Genomic DNA, 23,123 nt, shown 5'->3' on the forward strand with positions numbered 1-23,123 from the left:
CAGAGAGAGAAAAAGTTATTGCACAGTATTTTAGACCTAGACTTAAATATATGCATTTGTTCCGATAATATAGGCAATAAAAATGCACACTGTTTTAAGGTAAAAAATATAGAAAAATATAATTTTGCTTTGGAAAAACCTACTTGTATTTTGGTGTATTTCCTTCTAGTTTTTCTTTCCCATGGAAATGTGTTTACCTATATACACAAGAAAAGGTTTCTTTTGCTGTCTGTCAACCATAAGGCTTTCTTCACCCAAGAGATAACAACAGCTACACATTTATATGCATGTATGTGCATATACCAAGTGTAGGAGTATATAATATATATTATGTGTATATAACCTATAATATAGTATATACATATATAAACATAAATATGTTAATATCTGTGCATATATTATACATGTATACAATATATTGAGTGTATACAGTACACATGTGCATGTTAATATGTTGTATCAATCTTGAATTGCACACTGTACATATATGTACATATACGAATTCACAAACAGTATTCACATACTCTTAATAATTACTTTCTTGGTAATCATCATACCCACTCTAGTCAAGTCCTGAGAGAAGAAAGCACTGCGGCTGGGTGCTGGAAACACAGGGTACTCACGCATTGCAGGACGACTATGAATGACTATGAGAGAGAAACATGTCCTCATCGTGTGGGTGGACCCTTTTCAGGCCACAGGAACTTGACTTGATAGGAACCCATCTTGGGGCTCCCAGAACTGACTCCCTGGCTTCTGGATGCCCTCTGCTGGCCAGAAGCACCCCTCAGGCTTCTCACCCGTAAGCAGAGGCCTGTCTGCCCCTGCAAGGGGCCTGGCTGGGCATTCAGTCCCCTTGCCTTAAAATGGAGTTCCTAATTCTGGGCCTGGGATTCCTTAGCAGCTGGTAGAGGGGAAGAGACAGTTGTAATTGGGGGAGTTCACTCTTTTCAAAGGCAGACTCGGGCTCTGAATCAGGCTTTCGTGCATCTTAGAAGAACTGGGATGATCGCTGAGTGCCTCTAGGTCTCTAGCCCCTCGGTGCTCCAAGTGTGGCACACAGACCAGCAGCGCCAGTGTCGCAGGATGCGGGGGGTTCTTGATTAGCAATGCAGACTCGGGCCTCACCCTAGACCTCCTGAATCAGAACGTGCATTTCATTAAGGAAGCCCAGGTGAGAAGGGCTGGTAGAGAAGAACTTGGAATTCTGCTTTCTATCTTGGCAGCTGGGGGTCCTTGAATGACATGGAGACCCCACGGGATGGTATGACCACACAGAATATCATCTCCTCTCTCTTGCCTGTGCTTCAAGAAGGACATGGGAGGGGATGTGGGGTTCCTGAGCCTCAGGTGCAACATTTGTTGGGGTGAGATGCCTGCAGCCATGTCTCCTAATACACAGGAGCCCAGAAGGTGTGGCTGGAAGGTCTGAGGCCTCCATCATCTGCAACCTAATCACAGTGAGACAGAGGGTTGGGAGCAGGAGTTTCAAAGACCTTGAAACCGCACGGTGAGCTCTCATCCAGACGAGAAATATGGAACCAAGGATCTGAAGGGGGCGCTGGGTCCCAGTCAGTAACGAGGCCCAGGCACTGGGCCAGACTTGGCCTCATCTCACACATGCATCTTTCATTGTTCCCTGGAGGGGTGCACTTGGGGATTCTGGGCTCCCAAGATGCTAACATAGAACTTGGCCACTTACAGACCTTCCACTGGCTTGACTATTTCTTTAATTAGTGAAAGAGTTTAGCAAAATAAGCATTACTGGAGCTTGGTTATGGCCAGCCAATGGTGGACTCTGAAAGCAGGGGCTGAGTAGGCGGAATTCTAGACATGGGTCCCTAAGATTCTCAGGGTCTGTGAGTGGGATGAGCTATCAGCCTTGTGACTCTGCTGTGCTGTATGGCACAGTTGACCTTTAGGTAGAGAGATTGTGCAGGTACCTGATCTAGTTGCAAAGAGTTCTCAAAAGTAAAAGGGGAGCCAGAGAGATTAGGAATGATGGTGGGAAGAGGTCCACACATCCAGGTGAAGGTGGAGGGGCTCCATGGCTTTTAGGAACAGTGGGACATCCCCAGCTGACAGCCATCAAGGAGCTGTACAGCCACAGTGAACTGGTGCCTGGTAATGATTTCTCCCAGGGCCTCTGCAAAGGAATGGAGCCCTGGCTACACCTTCATTATGGCCTGTGAGACTAAGAATCCAGCTGGACTTCTGACCTACAGAACTGTAAGGTAATCAGTGGGTCTTGTTTTGAGCTGCAAAATATGTGGTATTTTGTTAGGCGGCAACAGAAAATGAATGGAAGGGTTTAAAAGGGAGGAAAGGAGTGTTTTTTGTCATTTAATTCTTAAGATGTTTCTGTCTTGGTTGATGGGAAAGGTTGCCAAGAAATATATCCGATGGTGGCAAAATGGATAAAGGACGAGTGTACATTTTTTCTATGAAGATAATGTACTAACAAGTGATGATTCAGCTTTGGGTGGGAGGTGAGGGAATGGGGGGTTATAGGAATGTGGATGAATATTTTCTGATTCGTTTTGGTAAGTTCTTGATGAGGTTGACATCTTGGGTGCCCTGAGTGGGCACAGGGCAGCTCTGATTGAAGTTTTACTTGCTGTCCTCTGGACAGAAAGGAGCTCCCCTGGAGCACAGCAAGACCCTGCATCTGAAATTAACACTGGACTCTGACACTCGGCACCATGTCCTACCACTAAATGGGCTTTCAAGTGGATCAAATGTTTCCTCAGATAATCCTGCACATTCAAACATCCCAAAGAGGTTGCTGCACATGTATACTGAGCCTCACACACTTGACAGTCAATGTGAATCAGCCTAGTGTACTCTTCCCTGAAACAGCCAGAAGCTTCTGGAAGGTCCAGCAAATAGGCAGAATTCTTTGGGCTTGGTCCAACTGCTCCGATAATGGGTGGGGTGGGGTGAAACAGTTTCTGGAACAACCAAGTCCTTGTTGGAGGCAGCAGTTGGGAGAGGAGGACACTGCCCTGGCGACTGAGGTCCTGAAAGCTTCTTCAGGGCTTGGCGTCCACCAGGGCTGACCTTGGCAGGACAGCTCTCCTGGCGAGGTACAATGGGATGGGTGGAGGTGAGTGATGTGCCTCTCCTTTTGTGCACCAAACTGCCTTGCCCACAAGGGTCATGGGCATTTCCTCCTTCATACCAAAAATTCCTGCAGAACAGCTAAGTAAGATAAGACCATCCCCTGAAACCAGCCCAACTGTCCCATAGAACTGATGTTTATAGTTTCTTTTGAATTAATATAAAAACTGACTCTCAGCTTTAAAACTTGAGAAACGTTCATTTGTCTTCTCTGAGCTCTTTTCTCAGGAAATGGACCATTAGGCCTCCCAGATGGCATCAAGGAACTGAAACTCACCAGATCGTTGTGTCTGGACAATGAGGAGTCAGATCTCTCCTTCATCGTGATGCCTGATGGACTGCCTACTTCCTGTGGAGCAACTCCTCTTCCTTACTTCTCCCTAATTCCTATTTGCCGGAAGGTAGCTACATTCCTTCCCTGCTATATAAATCCCCAATTGCAGTTGCTCAGTGAGATGGATTTGAGACTGATCTCCTATATCCTCGGCTGCAGCACCTGATTAAAGCCTTTTTCCCTGGCAATATTCGTTGTCTCAGTGACTGGCTTTCTGTGCACTGATGAGCAGGACCTAGACCAAATCCCTGGCATTTCAGTAACACTTGTACAAAACACAGCTGATTAAAGAGCTCACATTTCAACCAATGATCATGGACCCCCATCTTGGCCATCTTTGAACTTCTACAACAAAGTCCTGCCCAAAGAAGACTTGATATACATATTCTCATGTTCATACAGAGATTTTAAAAAATTGAATGGTATAAAGATCATTCAAGTCAGGGGCATCTACTCAGTGGCTCAAAATAGCTCCCAACCCCAGCCCAGACATAGAACCTCTTACAGGGGGGGTCGAATGGCGTGTATGGTCCTTCATCATCATCTTCGTCCTCCTCTTCCTCCTCGTCATTCTCATTGTCCTCATTTTCATTCTCTGTTTCGTTGCCAGCCTCAGCCACAACATCGTCCCTCCGTGTCCCATTCACGCCCCTGTCTGGGGCACTGCTGGGCCCTGTCCCATTCTCCACAGTGTGCTTAATTGGGATTTTGATGGCCACCTCGGATTCCCCGTTGGTATAAGCCCTGCTGTTTATCAATCTTTGTCTCTGGAAAGAGAAAGGTGCACTCTTACCACGGTCAGCGGGATTGCAAATACCTTACACTCAGAACACGAACTGTTGGGATTTTTTCCTGGCAGCTGACGAGATGCTTCCAGAAGACCCTGGAGTCAAGTTTTAAGGGGCCTCTCAATGTGATAACCAACTCCAGGCAACGTCCTTCTGGGAGGAAAGATTAATTTTTGCAAATTTGAATTTGCAAATTAGAATTTGCAAATCCCTTTAGAGGAAAATTCTTGTGTCTGGGATGTGCAGTTCCTTGATACTCTGTGTACTGTGGTGTCATCTTTCTTCCCCAGACTGCAGGAGTTCCTGGGTCCCTATGTGAGAAAGCTGAACAACTGTGTTTGGACTAGTGTATCAACAAGGCTACACTCCAGAAAAGGAATGCACAGCAAAATTCAAGTTAGGGACTCTGTATTACTTTAAACTAAGGTAACCCTTAGTTAGCAACAATTTCTGTGCAAGTTTACGTCAGGGAGCTTTATTCAAATGGAACAATAGAAGAAAAATGTGGGTGAAAGGGAGAAGGAACAAGGGAGTTTTCTATATAAATGGGAATTAGTCCATGTCTCAACACATGGAGGGAATAGCAAGGGCCAGATACACAGCTGGTCCAGGGAACTAAGATTGGGAAATGGCTGAGGGATGCTGCGGTGTTAAACTTTGAGTTAGGTGCTTCTTCTTTCAAACAATAAACGTTCTCTCTTTCCCAGAGTTTCCCACCCCTGTCCAGTGTCAGTGGACAGTGCTTTCCAAGGTACCTCATTGATCAACATGCGACTGGCCATGGAGAGCCGGGTCTTGGGGGGAAAGTGGCTGGTGATCATGATTCGAAGGCCAGCCTCAGAGAAGGAAAGCTGGTGTGGGTAGGCCGACAGCAGCTCGTCCACCATGATCACTGATGCTTTGCGGTGGAAATTTGCTAGGGAAATGGAAAACATAAGGTAAAATAACATTGAGGCCAGGAACAGGAAAGAGGCATTCATTTATTCTTCCTTCCCTTCCTTTCTCTTCCTCCCTGCTTTCTTCCCATCCATTCACCCATCCATCCATCCATCCATCGATCCATTCATCCACTCTTCTTTCCTTATTTCTTCCTTCCTTCCACCGATCAATCCATTCATTCTTCTTTCCATCCTTCCAACTCACCTATCCACCCATCCATCCACTCTTCTTTTCTTATTCCTTCTTTCCTTCCTTCTTTCCATTCATCCAGCCAGCCAGGAAGGGTTGCAGTGAACAAATTTTGAATAAGTCAAAATCTCCTTTCCATGGGTGTTAATGTTAAATCTTTTGAAAGGACTTGAAACAATTTAAGCATCATTCATTGACATGGTAAGAATTAATGATACCATAAGAGAATTCCTCCTTGTCCTCAAAGGATTCTTTTCCCACCACTCAGATCTGGGGTACAGAGAAGACTCTAAGAACTTTGTACCCTATATGCCCTTCAAATGTCAGCAATATTCATCCTGAGCTGTTAAATGCTACTGGATTGATGTTAGTGCAGTTCTGCACTGGGGGACATGGTGGTGAAATGTACACATTCCCTCAGTGCAGTCTATGAGCAGAGCTGACAAGGGGTGGGTGAGTTGTTCATGTTACAGAGAACCGAGGTCAGAAGGGTGCTTGGGACAAATCCTGTGTGATAATTCACCAGAAGGCCTAAAAAAATGTGGCACGAAGGGTCCAGCTCCCTCTCTGTGAATGAGCAGTATATGCACACAGCTCAAGGGTACTTGGCTGCAGCCTCTTGTAGTACTAGCTCCTGTTTTCCAAGCCACTAAAGCATGAAAGGATCTCTGGAAACACTAGCTAATCCTAGGTAGCTCTCTTTGGCATAGTCCTTTTATGGTTATAAACTACCCAGAAGAGAATAAACTCAATAAAATCCTCATGTGAAATGGCACTAAATCACTTAAGTCATTTGTTAAACATATGTATAATCATTCACAAAAATATATCAAATATTTAATTTTGAAAATCTAATAATGATGCAGTGATGTCAGAGATATGTTCGAAAATAACCCATAGATGTATTTGAAAATAACCTTTCTAATTTCCTTTTTTTTTCCTTCCTGCAAAGCAACCATATGGGAACAAGAAAAAATAAACTCTTACATTTCAAGAGAAAAGTTTAAAAAATTAAATAAAAAAACACATTCCAGGCAAAATTCAATGATTATTTTCTGAGTTCCTCTAAGAAAAAATATTATATATTTGAGAGCGCCATATTATTTCCCTTAGTATCTCAGCTGTTTTGTAAGACTTGATTGAATATAAGAATTACTTTGAAGGGGAAGGTACTTTTCTATTTCTATTTGCAGCTTGCAAACTGAGTTAGTGTAGCCTTAAAGTGAATTTAGATCTAGTAATACACTAATAACACCTGTCATTTATAGAGCATCGCACTAAACTCTTATACATATTTATCTGCTTTGCTTATTACAAAAATGATTCTCATATTTCAGAAGAGAAAATTGAGGCTCAAGAGGTTATATAACCTGCTTCATAGTCACACAGCCAAAATGGGACAGAACCGGTATCTCAGAACCTAGGGTCTCCTTTCCTTTGCCATCCTGTTCTCTGCAGCACTCCCAGCAAATGTGTTGCCTGGAAATTTCCAGGGGGCTTTCTGAGCTCCAACGGGCTTACCAGGTATGAGATGGCTCCATGACATTGTAGCTAAAGGGAGGGTTGGAGGACTGGAAACTTCTGCTCTATCTTGGGGCAGGGAGTGTCTTCTCAAGGCCAGCTAGGATACCCCATGTGTGGCTATGACAGTGGGCAGATGGGCTCATATTCTAGCACTTTCTTCTCGTACACAGTATCCCCTTGGTTACCTTTCTTTTCTTTTCTTTTTTTTTTTTTTTTTGAGATAGGGTCTGGCTCTGTTGTCCTGACTAGACTACAGTAGAGCAATCTTGGCTCTCTGCAACCTCTGCCTCCTGAGTTCAAGTGATTCTCGTGCCTTGGCCTCTCATGCAGCTTGGATTACAGGTTTGGGCCACCATTCCCGGTTAATTTTGTTGTATTTTTAGTAAATATGGGGTTTTGCCATGTTGGCCAGGCTGATCTTGAACTCCTGGCCTCAAGTGATCCTGCTGCCTTGGCCCCCACAATGCTCTCCTTGGTTACCTTTCTTAAGTAGCACCACAGTTGCGTCGCAGTTGCTGCTGTCATCAATTTCAGCATTGTTGGCCAATCCGTTGACCATGTTCCCGGCACCTTTTGTCCTCCTCTCAAAGCACTGATGTATGCAAGCGTTATATCTGAGCAAAGTAACAAGTGGGCAGAGTCCATCAGTGTTTGCCATTCTGCCATGTCTTAGCTCCCACCGAGTGCTCCTGGGAGCTCTCCCAGTCTGCATGTACAGTCCCCAGAGCTCAAGTTATTACTGTTCTAATTTTCTCAACCCATTCCCCCTCAGAATATACAACCTGTCCCATTTCCCAATTTATGAACAAATGGTAGGTGAAAAGAAAACCACCATTACAGAAATAAACCAGATCACACTGCTTACTTTGCAACCTCTTTCATGCCAGTGGAGGCCTCTCTGGGATTGAGCTCCCCTTCTCAGTCTGCATATGGAAGGACTGTGCTAAGACTCAGTGGGATGGTCAAGGTCTACCTCCTCTGGGCCACATCTCCAGGGCCTTTGTAATCAGGGACCAGTTTTTTGGAAGAAGAGGAAGCTGCCTCATCCACACCACTCCCCAAGAGCAGTGGCTGTGTGTCACAGTCTATGTGCTACAGGTCAGTTGGCCATCTAGGTCTCTATGTCTTTGGTTTCCTGAGGTCACGGATTGGGATTCTGCAAATTTCTATGACTATCGTGCCTAAGTTCCAGATCCAGTGGACCCTTGGCTTTATGAAAACTTCTAGGCTAGGATCCTCCCGAATGATCAAGTGAATACATTGTGCAGTGTTCCTTACATGTCCCAGCAGGCTCAGGTGGGAAGGGAAGAAGCTTGTACAAGTTCCAAGGGTGGTTTTTTGCAAGTAAATGTTCCAGTCTCCCTAGCTTTAGTATGAGAAGATTCCCACAGAGGAATTCTAGAAAACTCATAAAAACTCATGGGCAAAGACAGCCAGGCACAGTTTCCAGGTCACAGAAGGCTGCTACTGCTTTTCCCCACTCATCGTTTACTGGCCATGGGGCAGCTCACTGGGGACCTCCAGTTTAACCTCCAGCCTCCCATAGGAACGGCAGCTAGGCATGGTGACCCTAAGTTGACAGCTGGAAGGCCACTCAACCTGGCCATGGGACGGCTCACTGGGGACCTCCAGTTTGACCTCCAGCCTCCCATAGGAATGGCAGCTAGGCATGGTGACCCTAAGTTGCCAGCTGGAAGGCCACTCAACCTATGTTTCTCTTCCCCTCCTCAACTCTTTTGCTGCTACAGACATGAAGCTCTCTGGATTCCCTCCCAGCTATCTCCCTTGCGCCTGATTCTTCAGTGGGGGCAGCTCTAGGGTGGCCGGCTTATGGCAACAAGACCTCAGAGAGATGAAGAGGTCCTCTGTAGCTGGACCATCTCGTCCATGAGGTCTTTCCTGTACACTCTAGGAACATGCAGTTACTACATTGCATGAGAGAACAGAAAACTAGTCAAAGTGACAGGTGCCATTTGTAGTTCATAAGACACGAAGCATGGAATTAGAACAGCACTATTTTGCAACCCAAATGGAATAATGGATCCAGATACTGAGCACTGATGGCTGCCAACATTACAGAGAGAGAAAGGCAGACATCGCCGTGCCTCCTGATGATGGAACTCATCACCACTTGGGACATAGTCTAGCCCGAATCAGATCAATTACAGACATGCAGGAAACACAGAGGCCAAGGGAACAGACTGCACCACAGCATGGGATATAATCAACACTTTTCAACCGTGGGCAACTCTGCAGAGCAAACAGCCAAACTTCATCAAAGAACAAAGTGCAAGGAAAATGCACACACACACACACACGCATATACAGACACTCACACAGATACACACAGACACAGACACACACACACACAGACACACAGACACACACACAGAGAGACACACAGACACACACAGAGACACACACACAGACACACACAGACACAGAGACACACAGAGACACACAGACACACACGCAGACACAGACACAGACATGCAGCACACACACACAGACACACACACATAGACACCCAGACATGCACACACAGACACACACAGACACATACACAGACACAGAGGTCAAGGAAACAGACTGTGCCACATCAGGGGATGTAATCAACACTTTCCAACCGTGGGCAACTCTGCAGAGCAAACAGCCAAACTTCATTAAAGAACAAAGTGCAAGGAAAATGCACACACACACACATATGCACACACACATATGCACACACACATATGCACACACACACATGCACACACACACAGACACGGCACTCAGTCAAAGGCCACCAATTCTAATGAGTGGAATTTATTTGAATTCTCATTTTTTAAATATTTATGATATTCACGAAACAAAAAGAAAACAATCAAAAAGACATTTGTGAGGCCACTGAAAATTTGAACGCTGGGTATTTTATGACATTAAGGAATTAGTATTAATTTTAGGTGTGATGACAATGTTGTGGTTATGTTAAAGACAATTGTCCTTTTAGAATCCTAAAAGAGTATCCAGCTATGTCTAGAGAAGTCCAAATGTATACTGGAATTTTTGTGGATGAGCTAGTATGATGTCTGGGACTTACAAATTACAGAAGAAAAGGGAAGTGAATATAGTGTGGATGGGGCAACTGTGGGTTGATGGTTTCTGGGGCTGGTGATGAGTGCGTGGGCTTCATTATACTATTCTGTTGACTCTTATATATATTCAAAATTCCCGTTAGTGAAAAGACCTCCACACTTTATAGACTCAACAAGGATGCCTTGCCCCATAGGGCGACAGGGAAAGAGGCGGTGTTTCTGTCATCTTGACTTAGAATCCATTTTCCTGAAAGAAATACTGACTTGCATAAAGGTTTGCTTTTTTTTTTTGAAACAGGGTCTTGCTATGTTGCTGAGGTTAGTCTCAAACTCCTGGCCTCGAGAAATCCTCTCACTCTAGCTTCCTGAATAGTTGGGATCACAGGCATGCACCACAGTGCCCAGTGATTAGGTTTTGCTTTTAAAGTACAAAAGCAAACCCATGTATTATACATTTATCAGGGTTTAGAGAACAGGATAATAATACTATACAGTGAGGGCTTTCTTGAAACTGGATGCAGAGTTAAACTAAGCTTATCTTAGCTTGACAGCTTAACTAAGCTGTCGCATTCCGTTCTCATGGAATATATATAATAACAGTAGAAATTATTATTAATCTTTTTTTGCAGAAGAGGAAACTGAGATTCAAGATGGCTGAATAACTTGGCTGAGGTCCCACGGCTGTCAGTGGCAGGGGGCTCCGCTGTCAGGGCCGAATGTGAGGCACTGATTCTTAACCACCAGCACACATAACCCATCTAGGTAACAAATCCCAGAGCAGCGACCGGGGATGTACAGAAATCAATCCTTGCCAAGGCCAGGCATGCTTCATGCTCCCTGAAGGTTTCTACCAACCTGGACAATCTGAAATTGCTTTCTGACCTTCAGATAGAATGTTTAAAGTCCTTTAAAAACTCTCCACCTAGGACGCTGCTGACGATTTTAATATATGCTGGTGTGTTTTTTTTTTTAAACTACTGTTGCTGTTTTATATTTTTAATTGAATGTTTTAAATTTTGTGCTTGCACCCTGAAGCTATTTTATTGTGAAGCATGCAATTTTATAAATCAGATTTGATAAAACCCAATGATTAAAGCCTCTGATTGCAGAGGGGGATGGCTAAAGAGCAGAGATTTCAATTTAGAACTTAGGACCAGAATTTATGCAGAAAATTTCATGAGCACAGTAGCTTCCATTCCCGGTTTTGTTTGTATCCTGCTGGTTTGAACAGCTGGAATGTTGGTAAAAGTGAGGCATCAGCAGAAACACACCTCATTAGCTTCCACATTTGGTATGGTTTGGGGAAGAGGAGAGGATGTGTTTGCTCTTCTATCTTACTGTCCACGTGTTCTGCCAGCAACCCATGGGCTTCAAGGTGGCTTAGAAAGGGGAGCAGGGGCCATAGGATACATGACAGCAAAATTCCTCAACTCTCCTTCCCTCTGGTCACATCTGTTTTTGAAGAATACTTAACTCTGTGAAGCCCCTAGTGAATTCATTTTGAAACATACTTTCTTGAAAATTAAGATTCAAGACCCAAGATTAATGTTGGGCATAGAGCAGACACTGTACAGCGATTCTTCCAGAATAATCAACTAATCCACTTTTGGGAGCTCAATCAGACCCTCAAAATGTTAAAAAATCGAAACAATGCACTAGAAAACAACAAAGGAAGATGTGTGAGTACACATACAGACAGCAGTTTGAGGCTTCCCCACTTGGCACTGATTCGCTATATAGCTTTGCTGTTTGAGGCAAAGAGGCATAAGATGGGTGTTCTGATCTTTAAAGGCTTTTCCTTTAGGGGCTGGAAACTTTGGAAAGGCTTTGGGTCAGCTCTGGGTTTCATGAGAGCTCATCTGTTGGTATGTGACTTCATGGTGTGTGACTTCTGGTTTCTTCATTAGTCACCTTATGGTACCAGGACATGTATGAGTAAGGTCCTACTCTAGGAATGCCCTTCTCCACTAAGCTCCAGATGTGCTTGCTCCTGTGATATTTGCCAATGTCCACACTGATTTCTCTCAACAAGTGTCCCAGTCACTGGTCACCAGAATTAACTTTTGTCAGGCCTCAACAATAAGAAACCTTAATGTGTCAGTTCCAGACTGCTACCTGATATGTCCAAACTGGCCATTGTCGATGGATTTCTACTTTCTTGCCCCTAGAGAAGGCAGTCACTCCTACAGCTACATATGCTGGAGAAACATGGGCTAATTTAGAGGAAAAAAAGCCGCTTCCACAGGGGTGGGCAGCTGTAGCATAGAACATCTCTGCATTATTTATAACCTCCTCATCCCAGTGGTGCCTGGCAAAAAGATGAACCAGCAGGCTCACAACCATGGTGCTTACATGGTGCTTACAATTTAGAGCATGGGAAACATTGGCCATATAATTTTTTTTTTTCCAATGAGATGGAGTCTCACTCTGTCACCCAGGCTGGCGTGGTGGCGTGATCTCAGCTCACTGCAACCTCGCCTCCCGGGTTCCAGAGATTCTCCTGCCTCCTCCCAAGTAGCTGGGATTATAGGCACGCACCACCACACCTGGCTAATTTTTGTGTTTTTAGTAGAGACGGGATTTCACCATGTTGGCCAGGTTGGTCACGAACTCCTGATTTCAAGTGATCTGCTCACCTTGGCCTCCCAAAGTGCTGAGATTACAGGCATGAGCCACCACGCCTGGCAAATTCTTGATATAAATAAGCTACCCCAACTCCAGGAGGGAAAAGAACACATGACATGGTGGTTTTAAAATATATCAACAGTTCTTTGACACTGTTCCCTTCACTAGGTGATGCCAGCCCCTTGAGTGTGGACTGGACTTAACGACTCGCTTCTAATAAACAGAATACGGTAGAAGTAATGGCATGTGACTTCTGGGATATTATAAAAGGTGTTGCAGGGCCCTTCTTGCTCTCTGCTTGAATCACTTGCTCTGGAGGAAGCCACTCAAGCAGCTCTAAGGAGGAGCCTACGTGGTGAGAAACTGAGCCTGCCAGTCAAGAGCCAGCATCACTTGAAGGCAGGTCCTCCCACACCTGTCTGGTACATGATGGCAACTCTGGCTGACTTCTTACCTGCAACCTCATGAGAGACTCTGAGCTGGAACCTTGCAGTTAAGCTGCTCCCGGATTCCTAACTCTCAGATAATGTGTGAGATAATACATGTTTGTGCTTTTAAGCCACTAAGTTTCGGGATAGTTTGTTATGCAGCAGTGGATGACTAATACCATGCAAATAATGGAAGTCCACAGATATTTGATCCATGATTTCAGTTGTCTCTTAACTAACTCTTCATCAGTTACCTCACGATAATTCCATGCCAGGATATGTTTGATGAAGGTCCTATCCTAGGAATTCCTTCCACAAGCAAGCCCTAGATACTGGGTCTACACAGACCACCGGAGGGCTGGCTCACGTTGGCCGCCATATTGAGTAGACTGGCAGTAGACTACCTTGTATCTTCCCTCACCCTCTATTGCAGTGTAACGTATTGAGTTGTATCTCCTTTGTGTTAAGAAAGAGAGTGAAGAAACCTTCCAGAGCTAGGCTGCCAGATCCTGAAGAGAGATTAGAGGTTCTAGAAAGTTCTCAAGTGAAACATTGAAGCTTTGAGTTTATCATCGTATATGGGCTGGAAGGGTCACTACAATTGATACTAATCAAAATTACAGTGACTCACAGCAGTCTGGCAGGGAGCCAAGTGACTGTGATGATACACACTGAAAAACCAGTCAGATACCCACCCCAACCCTCTTCTATGTCATCACATAATGTGGAATGCAAGAAACAGTTTTGGAAAAGAAATGAAGAATTTTACTTACTTCATGATGACAATGTAGATAAGATACATCAGCACAAGGACTAAAGACTCCCACCTGCATGTAAACCAAGAACAGTTAAAGACAGTCATAGACATCTGTGAAACTCACCTGCCCCCTTTCTACAGACACATTTGATGCAAACGGCCAGGATAGTAAGGAGAAGGCAGACGTTGCCAGTGATGGATACTTCCTGGTCTAGAGACATTCTCTATGCTGCATAAGGCTGTCAACCATCTTTCTCTTCTCTCCTCATCTAAAGGGAAAATGCCCCTTCCTCTCTGTTATTTGTCACCTAAAAGAGCTCTTCGAAAGCAACAAGCCTTTCATACATGTTGCTGAATATAGGTCAATATGTATACATCTGGCCTCAGCTTAATCATTCACTGAAACTATTCAGATATATTTACAAGGGGAAACTAAAATTAGAGGAATTGACAGGGGTGCCTGAGGGATTGTTGGGTATACAGGAGCCACGCCAAAAGGGTAGAGGGGGAGAGAGAGGCAGGCAGGCAGACAGATGGAACCTGGGCAGGGAAGGTACCAGCCAAAGAGTAAGAAGGAGTAAGTGGGAAGACATTCCACAGGAAGGAAGAAAAGAAAAACCCACTGGAATGCGCCTTGAGCTTCTAATAGTCTGAATACTTCTGTTTTCTTTATCTTAGTGGCTAACAGCTAAAAACCAGGAACTTGTTTTCCCGGTTTCGCTTTAGCTACAGGATTAAATCGGCTCATTGAGGGAGTAATTTTGGCTTCAACGGTAGGTTACTGGAGAATGGTCAGATGAGGAAACTCCAGGTTATATCCATCCTTCCTTTTCTCTTTTCAAATTCCATGTCTAGAAGCTGATCCTTGAGAAATATTTGGTCAAATGTGAAAAGGATACATACACAAGGGTTTTTCTTGCAGCAGTGTTTATAAAAAAGTGAAAAGCTGGAAAGAGGCCAGATGGTTATAAAATGGGGCACTGGGTACATAAATGATAAGTATGTACCATTAAGAATGATTATGCAGCCTGGGCACGGTGACCCGCTCCTGTAATCCCAGCACTTTGGGAGGCCGAGGGGAAAGGATCACTTAAGTCCCCAAGTTCCAGAACAGTCTGAGCAACATAACAAGATCCAGCCTCCAGAAAAATAATTAAAAAATTAGCCAGGTGTGGTGGTGTGCCCCAGGAGTCTCAGCTACTTGGGGAGGCTGAGGCGGGAGGATTGCTTGAGCTCAGGAGATGAAGGCTGCAGTGAGCTATGATCACACCACTGTACCGCAGCCTGGGCGACAGAGTAAAACCCTTTCTTCCTTCTCCCCTCCAAAACAAATTATGCAAAGATGTATGTATTTATTCTAGAAAGTGCTCAGGATGCACTATCGAGAGAGGAAATCAGGGTATCCAAGCCCTTTCAATTTCCGCCACATCTCTCAGTTTCTTTCGTGGCAAAACTTCTTAAAGGGCTGTGCACACTGCATTTCAGTGCCTCTCATTCAGCTGGCAAATTTCTGTAGCCTAACTTCCACACCCACCGATCTCTTGAATCGCCTGTCAAGGGCACCAGTGATTTCCATCCACACCAATCCAAGAATGAGTGGGTGGTTGTCCGTCATCCTGTTCCATTTCTTGGTAGCATCTGAAAGGAGATCGTCTGCCCCACTTCATAAAACCCTCTCTTCTGACTTCTGAGAGGCCATACCCCTGGCTTCCTTCCTGCCCCCAGCTTCTCCTTCTCCACCTTCTTTGCCTCCTCCACTCCTTCAGTTCATCCTCTCATTATTGAGCCATCTTTATTGCCTATGTTTTCTCCCTAGGAGACCTCATCCTGACCGATTGCTCTAAACACCGAATACGTGATAATGACCCCCAATTTACACATCCATGCCACACCTCTCTCCAGCCCCAGATTAATATATCGGGCCTCTGCACCTGGAAGTCTAAATGTCTATCAGAACGAATTCTTCATTCTTACTTCCTAGCCTCCTTAAAAAAAAAAAACAAAAAAAAACAAAAAAAAACCTGGGCTTTGTCATTTCAGTCAACTGTACCACTCCCTGCCCAGTCAAGCCCAGAATCTGGAAATCAATAAGGAACATTCCCTTTTCCTCACTCCCATATTCATCAGACTTTGTGACTCAAGTATTTCATCCATCATCGATTCTTTCCTCTCTACTGCGCCCTCCCTAGGTCATTTTCACTTCAACCTCTGAACTGGTTTCCTTGATACTATGGGAGCATGTCACTGCACTTCTTAAAATCTTTACTTACTTCTCAAAACGCTTAAGAAAAAAATGAAAGTTTCCTTTTACTTTGCAATTCCTGGCCTTTTCTTGTGTTTCCAAGTTGTCCTGTGTCCTGTCTGTGCCCCACCTCACTGGCCTTTCATTTGCACACAGCCATCTCCTTCCCTCTCCCAGAGCCTTTGCACTGAATGTTCTTTGGACCAGGAATGCCTTTCTCTTCACTCCTTTGCTGGCCCCTTTTATCCTGCAGATACCAGCTTTTAAATATCACCTCCTCCAAGCAATCCTCCCTGCCTGCCCCTGCCCGACTTTCTCTCACGTGACCCTGTTTATGTTCTTTAAACCTCTAAGCAGTCTGTGATTATCTTGTTTATACATTTATTACTCATTTATTATCTAACACACACCTGTTTCTAGCAGTCACTTGACACCACTCCTCACACCTGACACCTTCCCTGGTATCTGGTGTCTCATTTTCCAGAGATTTAAAATGCCGACAGCTGATTTCTCCCCACGCAGACACCCTCAGGTCTTGCCCACTCGCCTCTTCTCCCCAGCACAAAGCAACCCTCAGCTCATCTGTGAAGGTGACACTCCCTCCAAACATCAATTTTCAGTTGCAAAACGCCTCCAGTGGCCTGAACATGGTTCTTATCTCATCAAAACCAATGTACAAGTAGCATACACTTCATGGTGAAAAGTAAGATTCATTCACAGCCCATTCATTTGGAAGGAACAGACTCCCAGGATCTGAAGGGATGTCACGTTATTGCTTAGATGCATTTTAATAGATTCAGTGAGAAGTCACCACAAAATGAATCAACTTTAATGAAATATTGTAGTCAGATTGAATTAAGTCCAGCACTTTCTAAACAGGTCTATGTATGCTGTTTCTAATTCTTTCAGATCTTTTCAATTTTTTACTCATCAAAAGCCCTTCTGTTGCAATATTCAAAACAGGTTCTCTTTGGCCATTTTGCAGAGATGCCTGTAGGATGAGATTCCTTGCTTTTGTTGACATTTCAAGTTTGCTCTGTTGGCGTTCAGGCACAGGACTCACCAGGCGTTCTCCCCAGTGAACCCAGTGGGCTCTAGGAGGCCTCTGTGCGCCCCACCTACTGTTCCTTGTGCATTTTTGACGTGATTGAGTTTGGATCATCAAGCCTTGGCCTAATGCTCTTCAGGACCCCTTCCCCCCACCCCCTCTTCCCAGTGTGGTGAGCCTCTCCATGTGGCCCCATATTGACATGTCAAGGGTCTGCATCCCTCCAGCCTGAGAGAGCTCCAGGTCAGGCCAGCTCTGGTTTTGTATGACATGTTTCCCTGGTGTAGAAGAGGTGCTTAGGAAGCATCCAGACTTCGGAAGTCACTCAGCTTTCCTTGCCCTTTCACCTAGGACGCTGTGCACCTTCTCCCCTTTCCTCCTGAGCACACCTCACCCGCTGTTCTCTGAGGATCCTGTTCTGTGGCTGATCTAGGTTTGTTTCTTCCCTCCCCAAGCTTCCATTTTGAATCATTTTCAACGGATCCCTGATTCTCACCAAAGACGGTTCCTTCTCAGATGTGAGGACTGCTCCTCTCCTCACCTGGGTGCACCATTTGCTCAGGTTTCCTGAGCACAGCCGTGAACAGCAAAAGCTGTTCTCCAGCCCCACCAGGAAGAGTTTCCAGGTTGCAATCCCACGGTCTCTTTTCTCTCCCAAAGTCACAGCTTTGGACTCAAAAGAAGAAACCAAACCATCGCCCTGCATTCTTTAGTTTTCTTGTTGGGTCTTCAGACTCCCTGGAGGCACATTCCAAATTCCTTCCAGCAACATTATGGGCCTTGCTCTGTGAGTCGAGCGTACATCCTAATAGCTGGGCCTCTGACACTTTTTTTTCTTTTTTTTTTGAGACGGAGTCTCGCTCTGTCACCCAGGCTGGAGTGCAGTGGCACAATCTTGGCTCACAGCAACCTCCACCTCCAGGGTTCAAGCTATTCTCCAGCCTCAGCCTCCAGAGCAGCTGGGACTATAGGCGTGCATCACCACACCTGCCTAATTTCTGTATTTTTAGTAGAGACGGATTTTCACCATATTGGCCAGACTGGTCTCAAACTCCTAACCTCAAGTGATCCACCTGCCTCAGCCTCCCAAAGAGCTGGGATTACAGGCTTGAGCCACCATGCCCGGCCGATGCTTCCTATTTCAATGTCTTTTAGTGCACAGGCACCTAACCGAAAAGTACTCACCACTATTCCCCTGCCTCTTCCCTGCTAAGGGAACCCCAACCACTAGGTCGAGGCAGCATATGGAGCCCTTCTGATCTCAAACAGGGTGCGCCTTGCCCCTAGGCCCTGAGGATGAATCATTGTTGGTCTAAAGTGATCATTCTAATCTCCCTGGCTGCTCAGTGGTCAAGGCAGACCCTGTAGTGACCAAAGAGATGCAAGGTGGAAGTGTGCCAAAAATAACAACAGTGCCCCCTTCTTCCTCCCTCCTGCCTTCAGGATGAACTTGGTGGCTGGGACTGCAGCAACCATCTTGGGACCATTAAGCAAAGGTCAGGGGAAATGCAGAGCCACGGCACCACGTACATCCAGGGCACCGATATGTAAGAAAAACACACCACTATGTTTTCAATACGCTGTAGCTGGTTCTTCTAGTACCTGCTACTAAAATCTTTCCTGACTAACTGTCAACTGCCATTTTTTGACTGAATGTGACTTCCTGCAGAAGGCTGCTTCAGGAATGGTGAAAGAATATGAGCTGTATGACAGGGGTCCTTTGTCCTGGTGTATTTGTATTTGACAAAGCTCACTTCCTCCTAAAGAGTACTGTAGTTTCAAAATAAACACAACTGAAATTTGTTTCCTTTTGAGGATTTTTGGGGTTGAACTGGTTACCTGCCTTGAAATCTCTAGGCCATGCTGGAATGTTTTATAACAAGGAATGGAACTCTCTGTTAAAGGTATTTTCAAAATGTTACTGTGCTTTAATTGCACAGACTGAAGACTCTGATTTTAAAGAGAGAAATCAGCACCTAGATGCACCATTTCAGCAAAATGAATGGTCATGATTGGCTTGGTAAGAAGATAGAAGAAGTGAACACTAAAAAATTCTTAAACTTCCATATATTTTTCATCTACTAAATGAGAAGTTGAAATCCCTGGGAGTCCCAAGGTAGATAAGGGCCAGTGGCACAGACTTTAATTTCTCAGCCTCACTCATGTGCAAAATGCTCTTCATCAGCCCATGTGTGTAATAACAAGTTACCCGACGGGCCAGCGCTTTGGGAAGAATGGAGCTCTGGTGCCACCAAGGCCTCCCAGGCCAATTCTTCCCTGGAATCCACAACTGTGCATGACTTATGATTCCAACATCCCCCAGATAGATCAAGACACTCCTGGGGATTCACAACTCATGTATCCATGGCCCTCCCAGCCTCTCACTCCTAACTGGATGCGAGGGAGCCTCAATGCTCAGGGCAAGGGCTCTGGTGACTTGTGCCTTCCAGAATCTAGACCCTTCTGCTGCAGGCTTGGGCACCTACCCTAGGATGGGGTTACCTAACATCATTGGAAAAGTCTTAGGAAGGAAGACGAAATAGACACTCCTTTCCTTGCTCCAAACCATCTGAACTATCCTGAGATGTTTTGAGGATACGGAGTGAAATGGGCTGATGGTGAAGCCTGCTTTCTTCACTTGCCACCGCTTTCATTCAGCAATGCCACGGAGGTAGTAGAAAAGACGGCTTCCTCCAACGCTGACAGCAAATCATCCTGGGTAATCTTTCCTAACATGTTTCTGCACAACAGCAGCACACACATTTCTGAGATCAACTGTGATCACAACTTGTTTGTCTTTTGGGGAGTGTCATTAGCAAAGATTAGCAACACTGAGCAATGCTGAAGCACCTACTGTTTGCTAAGGCAGAGCAGTGGTTGTGCGAACTATGCCATCGGCTTCTGGAAGTTTTCTTGTGTGGCGCTTTATCCCCAAGGACATGGGGGAAAAATACTCCACATTGCATTTGGCAGCCACCTCCAGGATAATATAACAAGGAGGCTCTCTGATCTGGGGTGCTCCTGGGGAGATCAATTCCTTTCAGCCTATTGGTCATGATCATTCAAAGAAGATCTCCTTCTTATTTTCTCCTAGCTGTCTCTCCTCCTCTTCCTTCTTGCAGAGGAGACAGAGTTAGCAAAAGTATCTTAATACCCTGACATAGCACGTAACATGTATCATCAATGTGATGGGTTCTCCACCTCCCACTAATCCTGAAAATGAGAGATGTCCTCAGACACAGAGAGGCCCACTCCAACAAAAGAGTTAGCAGTCATTTTGCGGAAAGTGAAGCCTGGTGGACTCTACTTTTTCTGGCTCATTCCTAGCTTTCAGTAATAGGGAAATTTTCTACCTACGCGTATTCCTAAGATGTTATTTCACATTGCTTACCTCTGTAGATCAAATATTAGAAAATATGCAACGAAAATGCACAATACACTCAACTTCCATTTCCATTTCAAACATGTTCGACTTGCTCAGAACCCATCTCAAAAACGAGGATTTGAACAGTTGGCCCAAATGAAAATGTCTTCCCATATATTTAATTTGGGCAACAGTTTCTGTCTATCAAAATAAAAAATCCCCAACAATACCAATTTTCAGAGCTCTAAGATCTTTTGAAAGTCAGGAGGAACTTTAATGGGTTAATGGTCACTGAAGTGCCTGGGTCCTAATTCTTAAAATAAACATGGGATTGGAAACATGGAGCTTGGTTTGTACACAATTTTAAAAGATCAGTCAAATCTTTTTTTTTTTTTTTTTTGAGACAGAGTCTTGCTCTGTTGCCCTGGCTGGAGTGCAGTGATGTGATCTCGGCTCACTGCAAGCTCCACCTCCCCAGTTCACGCCATTCTCCTGCCTCAGCCTCCAGAGGAGCTGGGACCACAGGCACCCGCCACCACACCCGGCTAATTTTTCTTATATTTTTAGTAGAGATGGGGTTTCACCATGTAAGCCAGGAAGGTCTCGATTTCCTGACCTCGTGATCCGCCTGCCTCGGCCTCCCAAAGTGTTGGGATTACAGGCGTGAGCCACCGCGCCCGGCCTTTCTTTTCTTTCTTTCTTTCTTTTTTTTTTTTGAGAGGGAGTCTCGCTCTGTCCCCCAGGCTGGAGTGCAGTGGCGCAATCTCGGCTCACCGCAGGCTCCACCTCCCAGTTTCACGCCATTCTCCTGCCTCAGCCTCTTGAGTAGCTGGGGCTACAGGCACCCACCAGCGCATCTGGCTAATTTTTTGTATTTTTGGTTTCACCGTGTTAGCCAGGATGATCTCGATCTCCTGACCTCATGATCCACCCGCCTGGGCCTCTCAAACTGCTGGGATTAGGGGCATAAGCCATTGCACCCGGTCAAAAGATCAGTCAGATCTTCACTCTGCCCTAGCACATGGCCAACTGTAGAAAGACACAGCTAAGCCATGATGTCCAGACATAGGATGATAAAGACATTTAGATATTAAGATCTCAAATGGAACCCCCTCACTCTAGCCCAAGAGAAAAGGTCTTTACTCTGTGAAAATGAATTTAATTTCTCTCCTGGGGTGTGCAGAGGGTTCCCAGGAAATTCTCCTCATTATAAGCTGTCATGACATTTCCCTTTCTTTCTTGAATCCTAACTCTGGTCTTCAATATATTTGGCTCTACAACATAACATTCGGAAATGAGAAGGGGGAAAAAGAGGTACTTACCAGGAAACTTTTTCATCATAAATGAACTGTGAAAAAATAAAAAGAATAGAAGATTAGACACACACACACACACACACACACACACACACACACACACCCCATACTCTTTAAGGCTGCACACAGTGTCCACCTTGTTCCTGGCATGGTATAATCAGGACTGGGTGGTCCTGAGACCTGGAGTCCCTGTGAGTAAACTCCCCTCTGTACTGGTTTTGCCTTTGGCCAGTGTTAGGGGAAGGAGGCAGATCAGGGTGGGCATGTGTGGAAAGGAGCAGCCTCAGGTAATTCCCTTCTTCCTGCAATTTCTGTACAACATCAGAGTGACAGGCAAGTGTGACTAACCTGCTTTGTAAAGCAAGGCTCATTGTAGAATCTTAGATCTGCAAGGGGATGTAGGAGCTCAGCAGGTACTTCCAAGTATTAGTCTCTGTAAGATTTCTGCATGTCTGTGCATCTTCAGTTTTTATGCAAGTGCTTGGACTTCTATGGGCTCCATTTTTTCTTTTAATAGATTTTTTTTGGTTTCCTTAAAATAATTTATTTTCAAAGGAAACTTCACATCACAACCAGAAGTAGGGGCTCAACACCCCTTGCCATCACCCTGAAAAATAAGTGCAATCACAACAAATGGTGTTTGCAAATCCCAGTTGGACACTGTCAGCTGCCCAAGCCCTGGGCATGGTCTGCCCTTTCAGTAAGGAAGATTATTAGGAGTCAGAAGCAGTCAAAGGCACACTAGCATCCCACTGAGGTTTACTCATCAGTTGGGACTTGAAAGAGAATACAGAGAGAATACATGGCAGGATTTAATCTACTTAAGTCCTGGTCTACATACCATCTGAAATCATTTCCCACCTTGTGGGGTGGGGGTGGGGGAGGGGGAATCTAGTGTAATCCTTTGATTATACAGGGAAACCGAGTCACAGAGAACGTAAGTAATTTTCCTGGGGTTGCTCCATCTGCTGCAGAATTGGCTCGAAAACTCAGCCCCAGCTCCGAATTTGGTGTCCTTTTCAGGACACACATGGCTAATGACATGTTGCCGAAACCGAACGAGTACACCTGTATCTCATAGAAGCAGGAGGCTGAGGACATGGTTCGTAGCTCTTTCTTCCCACACTCCTGAAGGACGACTGCTTTGAGTATGGTCGTCTCAGAGTGGCCTTTCCTTTAGAGGCAGCAGCCCTCTGCAGACTGAAGCAGACACTTGCAGGACACTCTGGGTATCAACCGCCATCACAGCTGGAGATGGGAAACTCAGTTAACAAAGTGGGCATGGCATCAGCCCTCAGCCAGGGCAGGAACCACCAGCTGGGTAGAGACGTAGAGAACACCTTAGGGCACAGGTCACAAAGCACATAAAAGGAAC

At 45.1% G+C, this 23,123-nt stretch overlaps 1 protein-coding gene across 4 annotated transcripts in view; it reads right to left on the minus strand.

Annotated features, from left to right (window-relative positions):
• Positions 1 to 23,123, minus strand: part of SLC24A3 (solute carrier family 24 member 3) — a 503,791-nt gene that overhangs the window by 35,139 nt on the left and 445,529 nt on the right. For 2 of the 4 annotated variants that reach the window (XM_065522715.1, XM_015457748.4), the window contains exons 8-13: positions 21,755 to 21,780; positions 13,795 to 13,848; positions 7,375 to 7,508; positions 5,386 to 5,436; positions 4,998 to 5,158; positions 3,960 to 4,221 (exon numbers count right to left, since the gene is read on the minus strand). In XM_065522715.1, the coding sequence (XP_065378787.1) occupies positions 3,960 to 4,221; positions 4,998 to 5,158; positions 5,386 to 5,436; positions 7,375 to 7,508; positions 13,795 to 13,848; positions 21,755 to 21,780 (688 nt within the window). The remainder of the gene's footprint in view (positions 1 to 3,959; positions 4,222 to 4,997; positions 5,159 to 5,385; positions 5,437 to 7,374; positions 7,509 to 13,794; positions 13,849 to 21,754; positions 21,781 to 23,123) is intronic. The other 2 variants (XM_015457749.4, XM_005568241.5) reach the window with 2 other exon arrangements.

This window comes from Macaca fascicularis, chromosome 10 (assembly GCF_037993035.2).
Source record: "Macaca fascicularis isolate 582-1 chromosome 10, T2T-MFA8v1.1".
Taxonomy (NCBI): Eukaryota; Metazoa; Chordata; class Mammalia; order Primates; family Cercopithecidae; genus Macaca; species Macaca fascicularis.